The 16,397-nt window shown below is 32.6% G+C and overlaps 2 protein-coding genes across 6 annotated transcripts; both read right to left on the bottom strand.

Moving 5' to 3' along the window:
• Positions 1–1,820: 1,820 nt before the first annotated feature.
• Positions 1,821–5,015, bottom strand: LOC103491069 (syntaxin-51-like). Of its 4 annotated transcripts, none has more exons than XM_008450883.3 (6): positions 4,849–5,015; positions 3,973–4,194; positions 2,964–3,169; positions 2,783–2,883; positions 2,641–2,685; positions 1,821–2,022 (listed from the first exon to the last, which is right to left on the bottom strand). In XM_008450883.3, the coding sequence occupies exons 2-6, from the start codon at positions 4,185–4,187 to the stop codon at positions 1,894–1,896; spliced, it is 696 nt and encodes a 231-aa protein (XP_008449105.2). In that variant the 5' UTR covers positions 4,188–4,194; positions 4,849–5,015; the 3' UTR covers positions 1,821–1,893. The 4 variants fall into 4 exon arrangements, with proteins under 4 accessions (XP_008449105.2, XP_008449108.2, XP_008449109.2 ...); XM_008450886.2 differs by lacking the exon at positions 4,849–5,015 and adding an exon at positions 4,775–4,845; XM_008450887.2 differs by lacking the exon at positions 4,849–5,015 and adding an exon at positions 4,686–4,837.
• A 713-nt stretch (positions 5,016–5,728) lies between these two features.
• LOC103491068 (DNA topoisomerase 1 alpha-like) lies at positions 5,729–12,945 on the bottom strand. Of its 2 annotated transcripts, none has more exons than XM_008450882.3 (16): positions 12,714–12,945; positions 11,016–12,171; positions 10,661–10,855; positions 9,920–10,000; positions 9,110–9,169; positions 8,878–8,972; positions 8,559–8,715; positions 8,345–8,470; positions 8,161–8,241; positions 7,965–8,055; positions 7,733–7,866; positions 6,949–7,017; positions 6,780–6,869; positions 6,574–6,677; positions 6,321–6,489; positions 5,729–6,184 (listed from the first exon to the last, which is right to left on the bottom strand). In XM_008450882.3, the coding sequence occupies exons 2-16, from the start codon at positions 12,162–12,164 to the stop codon at positions 6,116–6,118; spliced, it is 2,670 nt and encodes an 889-aa protein (XP_008449104.2). In that variant the 5' UTR covers positions 12,165–12,171; positions 12,714–12,945; the 3' UTR covers positions 5,729–6,115. The 2 variants fall into 2 exon arrangements, with proteins under 2 accessions (XP_008449104.2, XP_008449103.2); XM_008450881.3 differs by having other exon boundaries at positions 11,016–12,244; positions 12,714–12,944.
• Between the last annotated feature and the right edge of the window lie 3,452 nt (positions 12,946–16,397).

Below are 16,397 nucleotides of genomic sequence, written 5' to 3'. Positions count from 1 at the left end.
GATCATTTAGATATAGCTACGACGCGATCGTTTAGATATGATTACAATTTACTCGTGATCGTTTAGATATGGGTACAATTTATACGCGATCGTTTAAATATGTGTACAATTTATTTTTTTTTTTAATTGCATCATTTAATTTTGTTATAGATTTGGAGACCCAAATCTAAATGTTTTTTTTTTTATTTTGGTATATGATTTTTTTTAGTTATTTTGGTACACGATCGTTTAGATTTCTTTACACAAGCGTTTCATTTAGCTATTCCAATCCAAATGATTTTTTTTTCAAGATTATTTATACACGATTTTTTAAATTTTGTTTTTTTTTTTAAATACAGTTGTTTAGATTTGGTTACCCAAAAGAAAAAGAAGAAAAACGATGGAAAGAAATCACAAAAAAAAAGAAGAAGAGGAAAAGTAGAAAGATGATAGAAAGAAATCAAAGCGAGAAAAGAAAAAGAAGAAAAGAAGAAAAACAATGGAAATATTAAAAAACGTAAATAAAAAATTGAAAAATGAGAAAGATGATGGAAAGAAATCGCAGAAAAAAAAGAGAAAGAAGAAAGACGAAATTGCAGGAGAAGATGGGAAATACGAAATAGACAAGTCGTGAGAAGAAAAAAAGAAAAAAAATATGAAAGGGCAAACTTGGAATATTTAAAAAATTGCTAACTTCATGTATTTTATTACCTGGACCGTAAATAGTTTGATGTTTTGTTACTTTACAAAAGTTTCTCTTTAATATATTTATTTTGACTTTAATTTTAGCTTATTTTGATATTTGAACTTTTTGAATCATTAGTGGCAAGAATTACCACTTTTAAAAATAACATCATAATGAACTAAAGTTGAAATTACGATGAGAAACAAAAATCTTTTAAAAGTATAAAAACTTATAAACAACAAAAGTAGTATTTAATAATTATCTTAAATCGACAAGGGATTAGATTCTAATTTTAACTTTTCGGTATTTTGGAGTAGTATTTAATCATTTTCTTACCTTATTTTCTTGCAGCCTTCGCCTCCTCTGTTGATCTGAATATATGTTCCCCTCATCATGAACAAGGTGAATATACGTTTTCTCAAATGATATTTCTCCCCCTCATCCTGAATGAGGTGCGTTGTCTGTTGTTTAGGTTCTTTCCTTCGAGGACATTCAAAATTTCTATTTTAATTATTTGAGTTATACTTAAAAGGCATTTTAACTATTTCATGAAACTCCTATAAAATTAGAGAAAAATTCATGTCCGTGGCTGAAGGGGTTTTTTTTTTTTTTTTTAATTGGATGGGTAGAAAATCAAACCTCAAAATTTATGAGCATATTGTCCCGTGGAGTTTATACGTTTAATTTTACAAATGTCTAATTTTTCAGAAGTTAAAGGAAAAGTAAAATATAATCCACTTTTCTTCCCATTATGACTTATGAGTCCTCGTTTCTAATAAAGTTGATTAAGATTAAACATTCTTTAATAAACTTGTTAAGAATAAGAACAACAAAGTCAAGAACAACCATTGTAATGAAGGCCGAAGCTCGTAACTAAAGACCAAGATGGACCAAAGAAAAGGGTTGGCCCAGCGCTGAAAAATGAAAAACAGAATAACACACAACAAAATCTAAGTACAATTAGTTTTAAAATTTTAAAAAGAAAAAGAAATCTTAGAACAAAGATTTTTCATGTTTTCATTGAATTTTAAGAACTCTACTAACATGTATGAATTCATTTTTAAGATTAATTACCATTCAAGTTTTTTTTTCTTCCTCATTTAAATGAGTTCCCATTCCACAAGACAGAAATGAAGCATATGATACAAGCTAAATATAACCGGACAGTTCTGTATTTGATATTAATCATAAAGTGAAAAATCTTATATACCCATATGATTATATAACATTTACAAGTATTGGAGCAGCCATATGACAGTGATGAGAACCACAATACCAACCACAGACAGAAGCATTCCAAAGCAAGAGCAGCTCCCCTTTGCTCGCTTGTTCATTATTCCCAATCTCTTCTGCACCCTCTGCACAGATAATTTGAAGAGATTTAATACTTCGTTCATCTTTGATTTGATGTGAAGATTGTTATGAAATCATACATAGTCCCGTGTTCACTAGAGGTCCGGAACAACCTTGATATGTGTGTGTATACATATGTATATATAGACAGCTAGTAAGAACAATAACTTCTGTAGGTACCGAGTCTTTGGGAAAACCATGTAAGGAGAGCTTATAAAGTTAGATATAATCATGTTATTATGGAAATACGGAAATGCACAGATCCTTACAAGATATTGGCTTCTTGAGATCAAGATGAAACAAAGGTTATTAGCAAAGGAAGAAAAGCAAACAACATTTCGGTGAGTGATTTAGGACTTGAGGGAGATCTCAAGAGAGGGAAGACGTCTATATACCGGTTTATCTTGTAGTTTGGTTACCTTTTATCTTACAGTATCACAAAATCCTCGGGCACAAATAATCATCAGGTTTCTTCAGTTGAATATTTTTTTATGACAGTCAGTATCGTGTTCAACGTAGCACGCCCACACCAATTAATCAAATTTTCTTCATTGTTGTGAAAGAGGCATCACTTACACGAAAGATATCTATAGCCAACAAAGAATAGTAGATGAGGATTTTACCGCTAATTGAGAGTCTGTAACATCAACATGTTGATCCAAGTCATCCTGGAGAGAAAAGTACAATTAGATGGCATGTAAAACCAAATCTAGCTGACACAGAATGAAGTATTACATAATGCATAATGCAAACAAGAAATCATACAATTAGGCGAGTGTGAAGATCGAGTTCTTCATTGACCGCTAATGCAATATGTTTTGTACTTATAATAGTCTCCTCCAGCTTTTCAAGACCTTCATCTTGCTCTGTTTCAAAATCATATCAGAGACGACCCAAAAGGGAACTATATAAAAATAGTGAAAGTAGAGTTGTCACACAAACTTGCCCTTCATGATTTGTCTTTGGAAACCAACAAGTCCTTGATTGTCTAGTTCAGCTGTCTTGCTCATTACATCCACCGATTTCATCTCTGGGCCTAGCAAACTGTCTCGGTTAGCAAAGTTTGACATGTTCAACGTTGAGGCCATCTGCTTTACTTCTGATCTCATCTGAATGAGCATGTCTTTACGTCGATTTATCTCCTTTTCGGACCTGCATACCATAAGAAATGACGATCTTGGACTTAGGAATTAGAATTAGTGGTTCAAAATTATATAACAATTCAGAGAAAATAAATTTAATTTTGGTCCCAAAAGTTTTTGGCTGTGTTTATTTTATCCTTGAGTTTCGAAAAATAGTTCTAGTGTGTTTGTTGTTGCATGGATCAAAGTCAAGGGAAAAATCTGGAAAGACCTCCCCCGTCTTACTCCCCTCCCCTTCGTAACTCTCATATTATGATGTAGTAATGATGAGGTGGGAGAGCGATGACATTTCTTGTGGAGGCAACTGGGAGGTTGGCAATGGGAATTCACTGACGATGGAGAAGGAGAAGAGAGAGAAAGGCACATGAACTAAAACTAATAAAAAGTATAAATATATATGAAAGCCACCACATCATTTAAAAATTGTCCCTCAAAGATATCATGTTATTTTGAGTCATTTATAGCTCTATCTTCCAAATCTCAAAACCAAAGTTTCTTTTGATGTCTCAGGGATAGACACACTGTACTCATACCCAAGACCAAAAATGTATTTGGTCTAGTAATGAACTACTCTAACTAAGAACTACCACTGAAATTAATTAGCGTATATATCATTCTCAACTACTCATTCCTCTAGAACACGGAAACTCATCTAAATCCCAAGGTTAGACTTTAGATGAATAATTATACTCGAGGTTTAATTCAAAGGAGTATATGCATGGCAAAAACAGAAGCCAAACCAACACGCTCTAACATTATTACAGTACTATGCAAATAAGAATTTTGCTAAATTCAATCTAAGATACGACATACAGGGGCTGCTTTACAGGAAGTTTCGACAAAAGGGACTGTAAGCCATCAACTTTGGTCCCCAAAATTGTGATCTTCCTCCGAATGGCCGAAGCGTGACGTTGGGATTCTGGTCCAGTTGCAGGAAAGGAACTCCTTTCAGAAATCATGCCATTGATATCATCACCAAGCTTAGAAGCTTCATTATATTCCTTTATCCATAAATCAGAAGGTGCCATCACCAACCTAACAAGCAGAAACACATTAATAGCAGTAAAATGGACTCTTATCATCTCCATTAGTTAGACTAAGAAATACTCCTAAAATCAATGTTCAAGGTATAAACTATGATTTATCAAAAAAACAAGCACCTAGAAGGTTTTTTAGCAAAATTTTCTTTAAATTATAGTCAAAGCGAGCTTGCATGTCCTCAACCTAATCCTAAAACCCGGTTCCATATCATGATATTTTTTCAGATGAACACCTTGATTTAAACTCAATTCCATCAAGCTCTTTATTACTCAACAAGTTACGTCAGCCATTATTGACATTAAGCTAACCAATGGTGAGTGAGTTAAAAATTTCCAAATGACATAATCAAATATTCAAAATTCATAATATCAACGTGAGAATGAGTATAGCCAATCTATAATAACCATCGACCACAAATATTAAAAAAAAAATGGGAAGAAAATGCAACGGAGCATGATGACAACAAAACATATGACCCATCTTACCAAAAGAAACAATACCCAACAAAAATAAATAAAAATAAGCTACAGTTCTGATCAGAGAAACCCAATCCAATGCAATGTCGGGCAGATACCAGAAATTGAAGTCCAAAATCAAAGTAGAATAGAAGACGAAAGGAACCAAAAATCTAGAGAACAGGGAATTTACCTTGTGGGAGGAGGAATTGAAGTCTAATTTGAGTTGAATTGGATCAATGTCGTATTGACCACGGCGGGAGAGGGAGTCAAACTCCCTTCGTTGACGTCTTCGTAAAACGGAACGGGAATGGCAGGGAAAACTCCATTAAAACTACGTCGTCTTTTCCCTTTTGCGTCATCCCGTTTTGTTGGCTTGCGTCGATTATGGGTTAGTTATTTTATTAAAATATTACATATAGTTAAGAATATATATATTTAATATTATCTCCACTTGGACGGCCATGGTGTACTGTGGAAGAAAAGGGAATACACGTTTCTAAAATATAATTTAATTTTGACATCTTTATAACAAGTGCAAATTGGAATGAGTTTGTCTAAAATGTGAGTGTTCGAGTCAGATTTTCGTTCATGAATCTATAATTTACTAGTGAGAGAGATTTATTTACCTTTAGTCAGAACTTTATCCATGTTTTGCATAGGTTTTTCTTTTTTTGGCAGAAGTCTAGCATGAGTTCCTATTAAAACTTTGATAATTATCTGGACATAAACGGAATCCTTTTATATTTTTAGGAGTAATCGTTAGTTTAGCCTGTTAATTGCCATTGGTAGACCAATGATTGGTGAGCCATTAAAACAATTGGCAAAGAAAAGTGAGCATGGTTTCAAATAACAAAATTTTGCAAATGAAACAGAAATTATAAATCTGGAGAAACATATTTACCTAATTGTCTTTTAGAACAAATTACTTCTTTAGCTTTTAACACTACATTTTCAAATGTGCACTTCAACTTCTAAATTGGAAGAAATTGATTCAGAATATTTATCCACTAACTCATCAGTTAATACAAAGCAAGAGAATGAATGAAATCCAAAAGAAAGAAAACAGTGAGTTTGAACCAAGGCAAGGTATAATCATCAAATTTATAAAGGTGTGTTAAAATGTTCAACAATTAGTATAAGGGCTGTTTGAAAGCTTTGAATAATCAAATGTTTTCACAACACAGCTTTGTGGGGGAAGGGAAGGGGATGGGATGGGGAAGTGTCAGAATTGAGCCATTTTTACCCCAAATATAATTAGAGATTAGATAAACATACATCATGGGACTTTCCTCTTCAACTAAAGGATTAAAAAGAAAAAATTGAATGTAATGCAAAATAGTACAGTTCAATTTTTCCTACTCATCTCTTCTTCATTTCTTTTCCTTATTTTCTTTCAAGGTCGAGCCGAGGCAAATGATGATTTAGGGTTTGAAACCGCCGGAGAATATAAACAACAATCAGAATCTGAAGTCGGGATCGACGTCCATTGCCCAAGCAAACTTTGCTAGAAGAGATTTGTTGAATATCTGTGGGAGTAGGTTGTGATTGTGAATAACAAAAATGAGAAGGAAATTCTTGAACTCCATAAGAAAACAAGATTTAGACAGTTCGATTCAAAATGTTTTACTGTGTGTATCATGAATGTAACAAAATTATACTCACCTTTTCAATTGGGACTTCATGACGTTTACACCATGCGACTGTGATCCGAGGATCAAGGTAGTTAATCTTTGATGTGCCTAATGCTACGGTTTTCAAATCCTCTTTAGTCTTCATATCCCGCTCTATCTTCTCGATCTTTGCATTCGTTTGGGATATTTTCTTCTCTAACCTGTAGCATGAGTTCCTAAAAGTTAATTAAACACTACAAATGAATATATTAATGTGACTTTTTTAAGTTAATGAAGAAGTTTACGCTTCCGGGGTCAAGTTCCTTTTTTGCTTTCCATCGGAACCTTTTAAAGGGGGCTTTCCTTTCTTTGCTCTATCTAAATCAATTTTCAGCTCTTTCAGAATGTCCTGCACAACAAATGATCGAGAAACTAAATGCACTGGAGCTACAAAGTGAATTGGCAGCATTATTTAACCAAGGTGGACGTGGATCGTAGGTATGGTTATTACCCTGAGCTCAGAGATTTTCTCATTTAATCTTGTCATTTGTGCCCCGTGTGATTTCGAAACAGTCCGCTGGTGATTACAAATAATTGCAACCTGTAGTTCATAGAAAAATTGGTCAATGTCAAATGGCGTGATATTAGACTAATAAAACCCTGAAGAGGAGCAAATTTACCTCCTTGTTTGCGTGCTGGTATGTGACAATCTTTTCTGAAACCTCTCCATCTTTGGTTCCTCTATTCAACTATCATGGAAAATGGTCATAAATAATCTTATTAAAAATCTAATTAAATGGATGGAAAGAAAATGAAAATCACAAAAGTAGCAGAATGCCTTGGGAAACAAGCGTAATAATTTCTATGAACTTAACCTAGATCAACTAGACCCAAGTACATCTGTTAAAATTCCATGCAAGTCAACCATTAAACTCCTCTTCTCCATGCAAGTCCCAATCCAAAAGAATAAAACTAACCTATCTGTGTCCACGCCCAATTATGTGAGTTTTGAGAGTAGAGAATTGAGAATTACAAAAACAATATTAAAAAAAAAACACACACACACACACACACATCCAGTGTAGAAGGGGGTCCCCTAATAAAAAAGAATAAAGCTAAATTATCTGGGTTTAGCCCCACGCCCAATTAACTGAGTTTGGAGGCTAGAGGGATAAAGTGAAGACTGAAGGAAATAGTGTTTGGTTTATGAGAATAAGATTATTTTGATTTGCTAGGAAGGAAAGCCTGGGAATAAGATTAGAGTATCTCATATTTGGATTACAAAGAATGGGATTGTGAAACCGCACTCTATAGACCCAAATCTAAGAAACAAACATCCTGCTAGAGTTATTTTGAAAAGGATAACTCTGTTTACTCTTGTAGATAAAAACAAATATTGAATTCACGAGCCCCCCACAACGAACTATGGATAGGTGAAAAACTGATGCTCCAAGTATGTTTTACCATATCATCAAGTGTGATAGAAGCATTATATGTACGAAACACTTTTGCAGTGAGGCCAGGCATGAGATCCTTCAGATGTGCATTCAATTTATTCGTATCCAACTTGTCAAAAAGATCGTCAGTCCCACTTTTTCCTGAAGCAAGTAAAAACATGACATGCTACAGCCTCAGCAATGGCATCAAAGGAAATGAAGGGATAAAGAAAAACTAACAAACAGACAAACAAGCTCACCGCTTTGAAATTGTGTGATTGCTTTGAAAACAGGGAGCTCGACCTCAACAGTATTTTCATACCTGATTGAATCTTTACCAAGGAAGTTGAACTGAAATAAAGAACCAACTGGTCATCTCTTGTGGGCATTAAAAACAGCACATCTCTCAAGTCTCAACTCTCAAGCTTCTATTTCAATAAGCTTAAAGATATTTACCTCCAGAAGATTCGGAGGCACTGCTTTGACATTCTCTACTTTCAGCGTACAGCAGCCAACTGTATCAGCTTCATCGTCATCCTGCGATAAGGATCAACAACTTAGTAAGTTTTCCAAATCAAAATTGTTGAAAAGAATAAAATATAGCAACCATGGGAAACATAAATAGGCTAGATGACATTACTTTCTCATTCCCAGCCCTAAGAGCCAATTTATCGATGAGATAAGTAGCAACTGCAATTTGTCTCCGTGTGGGATCTTTGCTTGTAAAATCCTTTGTATACGCATTCCTTATGTTTTTTATGTAGTCCTACACAAAAGAGTAATGGTTCAACAGACATGATGATTCCACACTACAACTTCGACAAACAATTGTAAAATTATAATGAATGACACACCTTGAGCACCCTTGCTTTCTCATATTTTTCTTTGTCGCTCTGGCCTTTCAGTGAACTACTAGCAGCCAGAAACACGTACTTGAATTCTTTTTGATTTATTGGATCATTCCAGAAAGCCAACCATGTGACCGTATTGTCATGTCTCACTTCCTTCCACCTGTTGAAAACCCAAAATTTAACGAAAAAATGAAAATGAAACAGCTGAGAAATTCTGAAACAGTTTAGGTATGTATCTTGTGGATTTTTAGAAACACAGAGCCACTTATTTTGCAATATTTTTACTTTAACTTATTTCTGGTGGTGTGAAGAAGAATCAAACCTTTCACCAGGTATAGGACACTCAGGGATCGGAGCACCTTTTCCAATATTAATTGTGATGTCACTGGGGCGAATGCGCCTTTTCAATTTCCCCATCTGTAAAGACAACCAAGCTTTAAAAACTGAATCAAGTAACAAATCTCCATATAAGGGTAAACTATGAACATCCAAATACCAAAACATATATGCTAGTAAAATTGTAACCTTCTGAATTCAAATTCTAAATATGGTACCTTTGGATGTTCTCCACGGCCTCGAAACAATCCAGGCGGCTCAACTCTAAAGTTTCCAACCTGAGATCCATATAAGAACAAGAAAAATGTGTAAATGCTCCAGTGGAACAATTCAATAGATAAGATCGCAGATAAAATCAATTGTGAAGACGAACTTCCAAAATACATAGTACTAATAGCAACCGTGGCCTGAACTTAGTAATTTAGTATGAAGCAGACATAAAAAAGTGTCAACAAGTATATAGCACATGAGTAACGTAGTTAATCAAGTATTACCACCAGTCAACACTCCTCTAAGCTGGTATTTACAGTGAAAATACTCTTATTGCTTGCATCTAAGTAGTGCATCAACAAGCTTTTGAATTTTGATAACTATGACAACTTTCTTGACACTAGAAGTGGAAATTTTCTCGTTTGGCTTTGAGTTCAGCAGACAACATAACACAGTTTCTCTCACTTCAAAACAAACTACTTGAAATAAAAAAAAATAAAAAAAATAAAAATTCCCTAGAGTGTGCAATTGAATGGCTCAATGGTTGATTTCAATACTCCTTACAACTCATGAATGGCATGTGAAATTAATCAAAAAAGAAAAGATTGTAGGACCTAAGTTGTGGCCAATTGCTGATTAGTTATAACAAAAATGCAACGAGTCTACTACTATATCCCTAATTGAGCAACATTCATTCACTGAGTGCTCTAACATTGACTACACTGTACAATCATTAAGAGGGAAGGTTGTCAAAGTAAATAAAGAATATCCTCAATACTAAATTCTTCCAGAAAGCAAGCGAGGTAAATGAAAATAACCTTCTCCTTAACCCCATCAAGAATAGCCCACATGTACTTCTCCTCTTGTTTCAGTTTCTCCTCCTTCAGAGCTTTCTTCTCCTGGACAAACAAATTCCAGAAATGTGAAAACAAAACTAATGGAATTAAATGCTCTGAAAAGAGGCTCATAGTTGGCTTCATACAAAGTTGCAGATTAATCAATTAAAGATGAAAAGTTATATAATGTGCATCAAATTCACCCATATTCAGAATAGAATACAAATTAAGTTGAAATAGAGTATCAAATAGAAGTAACTATTATGGTTAGACATTGAGTGGAGCAAAGGCACCAAAAATATAATGTCTTGAATCATAAATAGTTCATATTTCCTTGTAACAAAAATGAATCACATTAAGAAATACGGAGCAAAGGCGCCTTGAAATACACCTTTGCAATGTATCTATACAACCAAGCCATGAAAAGAAAACCTAAAAATTGAAATTAAAGCAAAAACTCTAGAAACATATAAGACCGAAAAAACAAATTATGGATTCTTCAAAAGCCTAAGAATAAACCATCAGAAAAGAAGTCTGTAACATTTAGAAATGAAAACAGTCATTTTTTCTCATTGAAGACATCCTTACTTCTTTAGATTTGCTAATGAAAAAGTAATGTGAGACCGAAGAGAGATGCTGAAATGTGGAATGGTGTTTCCATTAAACTTATAAAGATGAAAAGATATATAAACAACGAGGAAGATTGAAACATTATGAACTTACTTCTGTAGTCATCTGTTTTTTCTTCTCCTTTTCCATCTGATACCAGTCATATATTGGGGTGAAATCACAATCATCCAAATTTTGAATGACGTGGTTTTTCCCAAGTAATTTGCGCCAGTCATTCCAGAAATTTTCTTTGAATTTTGGTTTTAGCATATAATCTGTATCCTTCATCACTGCAAACATGGTTGCAACCTGAAAACAGCAAATTTTCGTATCAACCAAATTATTTACCACAATACAACAAAAGATGAACTGTGCATGACACAAATTACATGCTAATATAGTAGTAGTAGTAGTAATAAAGAAAATGAAAGAAACATGCTGTGCATGCAACACTCAGGTGAAGAAGTACCTCCTCTTGTTGCGGAGTCAAATCAACAGGCTTCCCTTTATAAAGCATCTTCACCCCATGTGTCTGGTATGGAGGTGGGAAAATGACACCATTGTGAACCAAGGTGCTCCATTTTTTCTGTCCATCACCGGCACTGGGCAGCAACTTTGTGGACTTAACATATTTAGATTTCTTGACTGGCTTCTTGGACTTTTTGAATGTTTTCTTGATTGAAGAAGAAACGACTTTTGATACTGTTGGCTTAGAACTTGATGACTTATTCGCTGTTGCAGGCGTCTTCTTCAATCTCTGCGAAATAGGAATATCGTCGTCGTCGTCATCTACTTCTTGTTTTGCTTTCAATGATACTAGCTTGCTACTCAAAGGAGAAGATGAATCTGAAAGCTTTGGCTTTTTTGTTGAAAATTGAGAAGGGGAATGGGAATCTTCATTAGGAAGAGGTCTCTTGCTAGAAAGGACAGCAGGCTTTTGTAGCTTATCCCTTGAGGTTGAACCATTCTGATGAACTTTTGGAACCAAAGGTTTCTTCTCATCAAAACCAAGCTGTTTACTACCCATTGGCCCTGAAGCATGCTTCATTTGAAATTTTGATGACAAAGGAACTTCATCATCAGAATCTCCTGATGATTTTTTTACTTTATTCTTTGGTATTGTTGATACAAGCCCTTTATTGGGCTGGTTGGAGTTCCCTTTTAATCTAATACTCAATGGTTTATCGTCTTCAGAGTCACTATTCTCTTGACTAGGATTTATAGAAACATTCTCCTCTTTTACCGCAGCATTTACCAAATTTTTCGTTCGGCTATCCATAGAATCTGAAGCTTTCAAACTACTGCCTAGTGATTTAGTAAGTGGTTCCTGGATAGGTGACGACTTGGGTGCTTTCTGACTTCCTATTTCGGATCTCATGGGTGATGTCTTTGGCAATGAAGTCATCCTCTTTTGATTATTAGAGCTTTGCCCATTGGTTGAACATAAATCAGAACCCTGCCTCCCTGGTAACTTATTCAACCTCTGAGCTTGTGAATGTTTAATTTCCGAATCTAACTGATTTTGCCTAGATGCATTACTCCTTTTAAAAACTATCGGCATGTTGTCCTCGTCGTCATCATCGAACATTGGAGCTTTTCCAAAAGTCTCAACAGCCATTGCGCAGCTATTTTACAGACAACCAGAAATTATTTTACATCAGTCTCTTGGATGATGAAGAACACGCACGAGCACAGTTTCTGCACCAATAATAGCCTTTCCGTAAACAATTAAACCTAACAATTACACTAAAGAAAAGCCTTCCTTCCCTCGTAAACACCCCATTCATCAAAGAATGATAATAAAAAATTAAAAAAAAAAAAAAATTCACAGGGGCAAAAGGGTAAACACTTCAACCACAGAAATCCAACCAAAGGGTGTTCATTACTCAAACTAAATCATCCAAAACAAGCCTCTAAGAAAGCAAAGCTAAACCTAGAACATTAAAATAAGCTAATCCAAGCAAAGGAAAGAATCACATAGTACAAAAATTGAATTAAAAAAAGAAACCAACTAAACCAGTTCAGAAAGACCCGAAATTACATGGGTAGGTTAGGAATGCAAGAAAAGGAAAAGGAAGAGGGAATCGAAGTAAAGGGTTGATTGAGCTGAAGCAGAGTGAGATTGGGGGAAATCTGAAGCTAAAGAAGAAGAGTTAAGAGAGAGTACCTGAGGTGAAAAGGGTGTCCGTTTAGAGGTTTGAAGAAAGCTTCAGTGGGGTTGTTAATGGAAGAAATTGAAGAGAGAGGGGTAGTGCGAGAGAGAAGTCGAAGGAAACCTAAAAAATGTTTGTCGTGAATCGGAAAAGGAGAAGGAGGGATGGTTTATTTGTTTTTGCACAGAAAAAATAAAAACGAAAAAAGAAAGCGAAGGAGGGGTCTTCCACCCAACAGATTTGTGGTTCTTTTATGCAATTTCATCTTTCCTTTCTTCTTAATCAAAAACTATAACCTTTTTTTTTTATTATTTTCTAAATTTATTATTATCTATATCCTATATTTTCTTTTTCTTTTTCTTTTGGGTTTTATCTTCCATGAAATTAAGACCGTCTTTTTAAATTTTTAAACAAAAACTTAATAACTCGAATTTTAGAGAGAGAAAAAAATTCATAACAGTATTTTTTTTTAAATCTCTTACCATTTTTTTAAATTAAGTCCACAAATATTTTGTTATATATGTTTTTATCAATACTTTAAAAAATAAGTTAAAATTTGGTAATTATATGTCCTATCCGCATCTCGTTTGGTGGCCATCTCATTTTTTATTTTTTAAATTTCTATTTATTCGAGTTTGATATTCTTAAGTATAATGGTTGAATTCTTAGTTAAATTCATGAAACAAAAACAAGTTTCTAAATGATCTTTTTTATTTTTATAAGAAGTTTTTTCAAAATATAAAAATTTGACAAACCATTTACACTCATAGAACAAAATACACATAAAAAATTATACTTTATTTTTTTATAAATTGTAAATATTTTGTCAAATATTCTGTTTTTTACAATTTCTCTTTTTGAAGTAAAATTTGGCTTGGTTTTTTTTTTAAATAATTGGTAAAAAGTTGAAAACAAAGAATAAATTTGGAAGTAGGAGTAATGTCTATTAGGGGTATAAATGGGTTGGGTTGAGGGACATTTCTAACCCAACTCATATTTTTCGGGTTGGTTGGATTGACAACCCGAATTATACTCACAACTCAATCCAACCATTAAAATATGGGTTGGGTTGTCGGGTTGTATTATTTACTTTTCTTTTCATTTTTAATATTCATACGGTTTAAAATTGTTGTACATCGATAAATACTCACATCCAAAAATTCAAGTATCTATAAATTTAAAATTTCAAACATCCATAAAAGTTCAACATTCCAAACATTATCCATAAATATTAAATAAATAATAAAATATATATAATATAATATAAATATTATTAATTCGGGTTGGGTTGGGTTGAGTTGACCAAAAATTTTCAACCTCCAATCCGAGACCTAACCCAACTCAAAAATAACCAAAATTTTTAACTCAACCTAATCCACATTTTAAACTAACTCAACTCAACTATTCGAATTATTCTTACACCCCATTGTCTATAGTTTTTTTTTTAAATTAAATTTATAAGCACTACTTCTATTTTAAAATTCTTCCATTGTTATCTACTTTTACAAATAGTTTAAAAATTCATGCCCAATTTTTAAAAAATTAAAAAAATAATTGTTCGCAAGAGAATTTTAGACAAATTTAATTCGAAGAGTTGAATTTGTGTGTTATGTTGATTTGATGTGACATAGTTTGATCCTCCTCTAATCTTTGTCTTATGATTATGAAGAGAATTTTGCCTACATTTTCTATAAAGAAAAATTTATATCCCACTCCTCTATAAATTTCTCTTTTGAGCTTGGGTTTGGTTTGTTATAGATTAGACTTAAAGCTCAACCACATGGATTTTTTTTGTCATATTTAGTAGGGGTTTTAACTCAAATAACTTAATTAGGTCTATGATATTTCACAATGAGCCTAATTTTGTTATATATTACCCTAAAGGACTAAATAAGCTCATTTTTTATATAAAAGTCCTACCCAAATTACATAACTACTCATTTTAAATTATTAGCGAATTAAAAAAAATGAAGTAACGTAGTAAAAATTATCTCTAAGTGCAATGGCTCGTAAACACTTTTTGAATAAAAATTTAGTTGAAAACATGTCTTAGACTTTCAATGAAAAATTTTGAATCTACCTTAGACATATCAATGTTTTCAAAAAGTCTACCTCCATCATCATGAATTTGAGTTTGAAAAGAAGTCGATGACGATGAACCCAATCAAATAGATAAAGGACCAACATAATGAAAAATAAATGCAATATGACGCTCAACATTCGATGTTATTATATGGTAAACCCATTTAACATCATTATCGTTCGTTATAGACAATCCTTCTTAACACATTCTATAGGACCTATGCAAAGGTATATATCAATATTGTTCATATCAATAATACTGTCTAACTTGGATCTAAGGCTACTGTACAAATATTTATAGCACATATGTTCATTAACTATAATCTCAGACACACTAAAACTAACGTAATTGTGTGATTCATTGAAAAACTCATCGAAATATACTGCAATTCTGGTCATCCTGTAAAAAATATTAAGGGGTATATATCAAACTAAATATACTTTAAGAATGTCAATCCGGTATATATTTAAATACACCTTTACGATAAACGGGTATATATTTAAATATACACTTACAATAAATAACTACTGTAACTTAAAATGTAAATATAAACTACTATACGTATGTATAAAAAATGTAATCTAAATACTGTAATGCTACTATTATAACTAATTAAAATTGTGTATATATTACAAAATATTAACTAACCTGATATATGTGAAGGTGGTTGGATTTGTAAAGAATGGAATATCGAAGAGAATGTGGTTGGCCGAAATAATCTACCTAAATATAAGAGAATGGAATAACGAAGAGAGAGGACGGAGGAGAAAATTGGATGAAGATATACTTTTTAAATAATATTACCATGTAGAAATATATATATTATTTTATTTCAAAACTTGACCATTTATAATTAAGGAAACTAAATTAATATAATTATAAAAACGTTTTTCAATTAGTTATATATTAACTATTAATTGTAAATTTAAATAAGAAAATTATAGTGTACAATTATGATAACAATAATGTAATTAAGGAATTAACTATTTATTAAAATCGAAAATCATATATATTAATTGTTAATATTAAGATAAAATTGTCCACAAAATAAGTCATTTCCTATTTAAGTAAAACAAAATTAAATCTAGGATATTTTCGAAATATCCTAGCCAAAGTAGGTATTTCCTCTAAAACTTTCTATTTGGTATTTGGGTTAAATTAAACTTGTTTTTTTATACATATTTATTTAAACCAAAATAATTAACTTGATGAAACTAACATGGGACGTCATCCGAATTAGTTAGTCATCAATTTGGACACGTGTAACTTTTTAATTAGTCCCAAATTTGATTATTTGTATTTTGTTGTCATTAATTTGATAAATAACGTGTCAATTTGTGATTCAACAATAACTTTTTAAAAAGTTGTCTCTTCTTTTTTAATTTAACTAATAATTCAATATTTAACTTCAAGAAAGAAGTAAATCAACACGAGAAATTGTGAAAATAGACTTTATTTAACAAAAAATATATGTTTATTGAACGGAACAAAAAAAACATCTTTTAAATTTGGCTAATAATTTAAATTGAGAAAATACAAATCATAGTAAAATGAGAAAAAGATAGACTTTAACTTTTAAAAATCAAATACTAAAACCAAAATAGTTACGCAACGA

The sequence above is a fragment of the Cucumis melo genome, chromosome 6 (genome assembly GCF_025177605.1).
Source record: "Cucumis melo cultivar AY chromosome 6, USDA_Cmelo_AY_1.0, whole genome shotgun sequence".
NCBI lineage: Eukaryota > Viridiplantae > Streptophyta > Magnoliopsida > Cucurbitales > Cucurbitaceae > Cucumis > Cucumis melo.
This window is presented reverse-complemented; position numbering and strand designations above follow the sequence as displayed.

What these genes read in the sequence shown, in the direction of transcription:
- LOC103491069 (XM_008450883.3), bottom strand. Translation starts at nt 4,187, where the DNA reads ATGGCACCTTCTGATTTATGGATAAAGGAATATAATGAAGCTTCTAAG. An exon ending in ATCTTCACACTCGCCTAATT is followed by an intron (nt 2,686 to 2,782) that starts GTATGATTTCTT and finishes TTTTCTCTCCAG; the next exon opens with GATGACTTGGATCAACATGT. An exon ending in TTACAGACTCTCAATTAGCG is followed by an intron (nt 2,023 to 2,640) that starts GTAAAATCCTCA and finishes TTATCTGTGCAG; the next exon opens with AGGGTGCAGAAGAGATTGGG.
- LOC103491068 (XM_008450882.3), bottom strand. Translation starts at nt 12,164, where the DNA reads ATGGCTGTTGAGACTTTTGGAAAAGCTCCAATGTTCGATGATGACGAC. An exon ending in AATCACACAATTTCAAAGCG is followed by an intron (nt 7,867 to 7,964) that starts GTGAGCTTGTTT and finishes TACTTGCTTCAG; the next exon opens with GAAAAAGTGGGACTGACGAT. An exon ending in AGAAAATCTCTGAGCTCAGG is followed by an intron (nt 6,678 to 6,779) that starts GTAATAACCATA and finishes TTTGTTGTGCAG; the next exon opens with GACATTCTGAAAGAGCTGAA.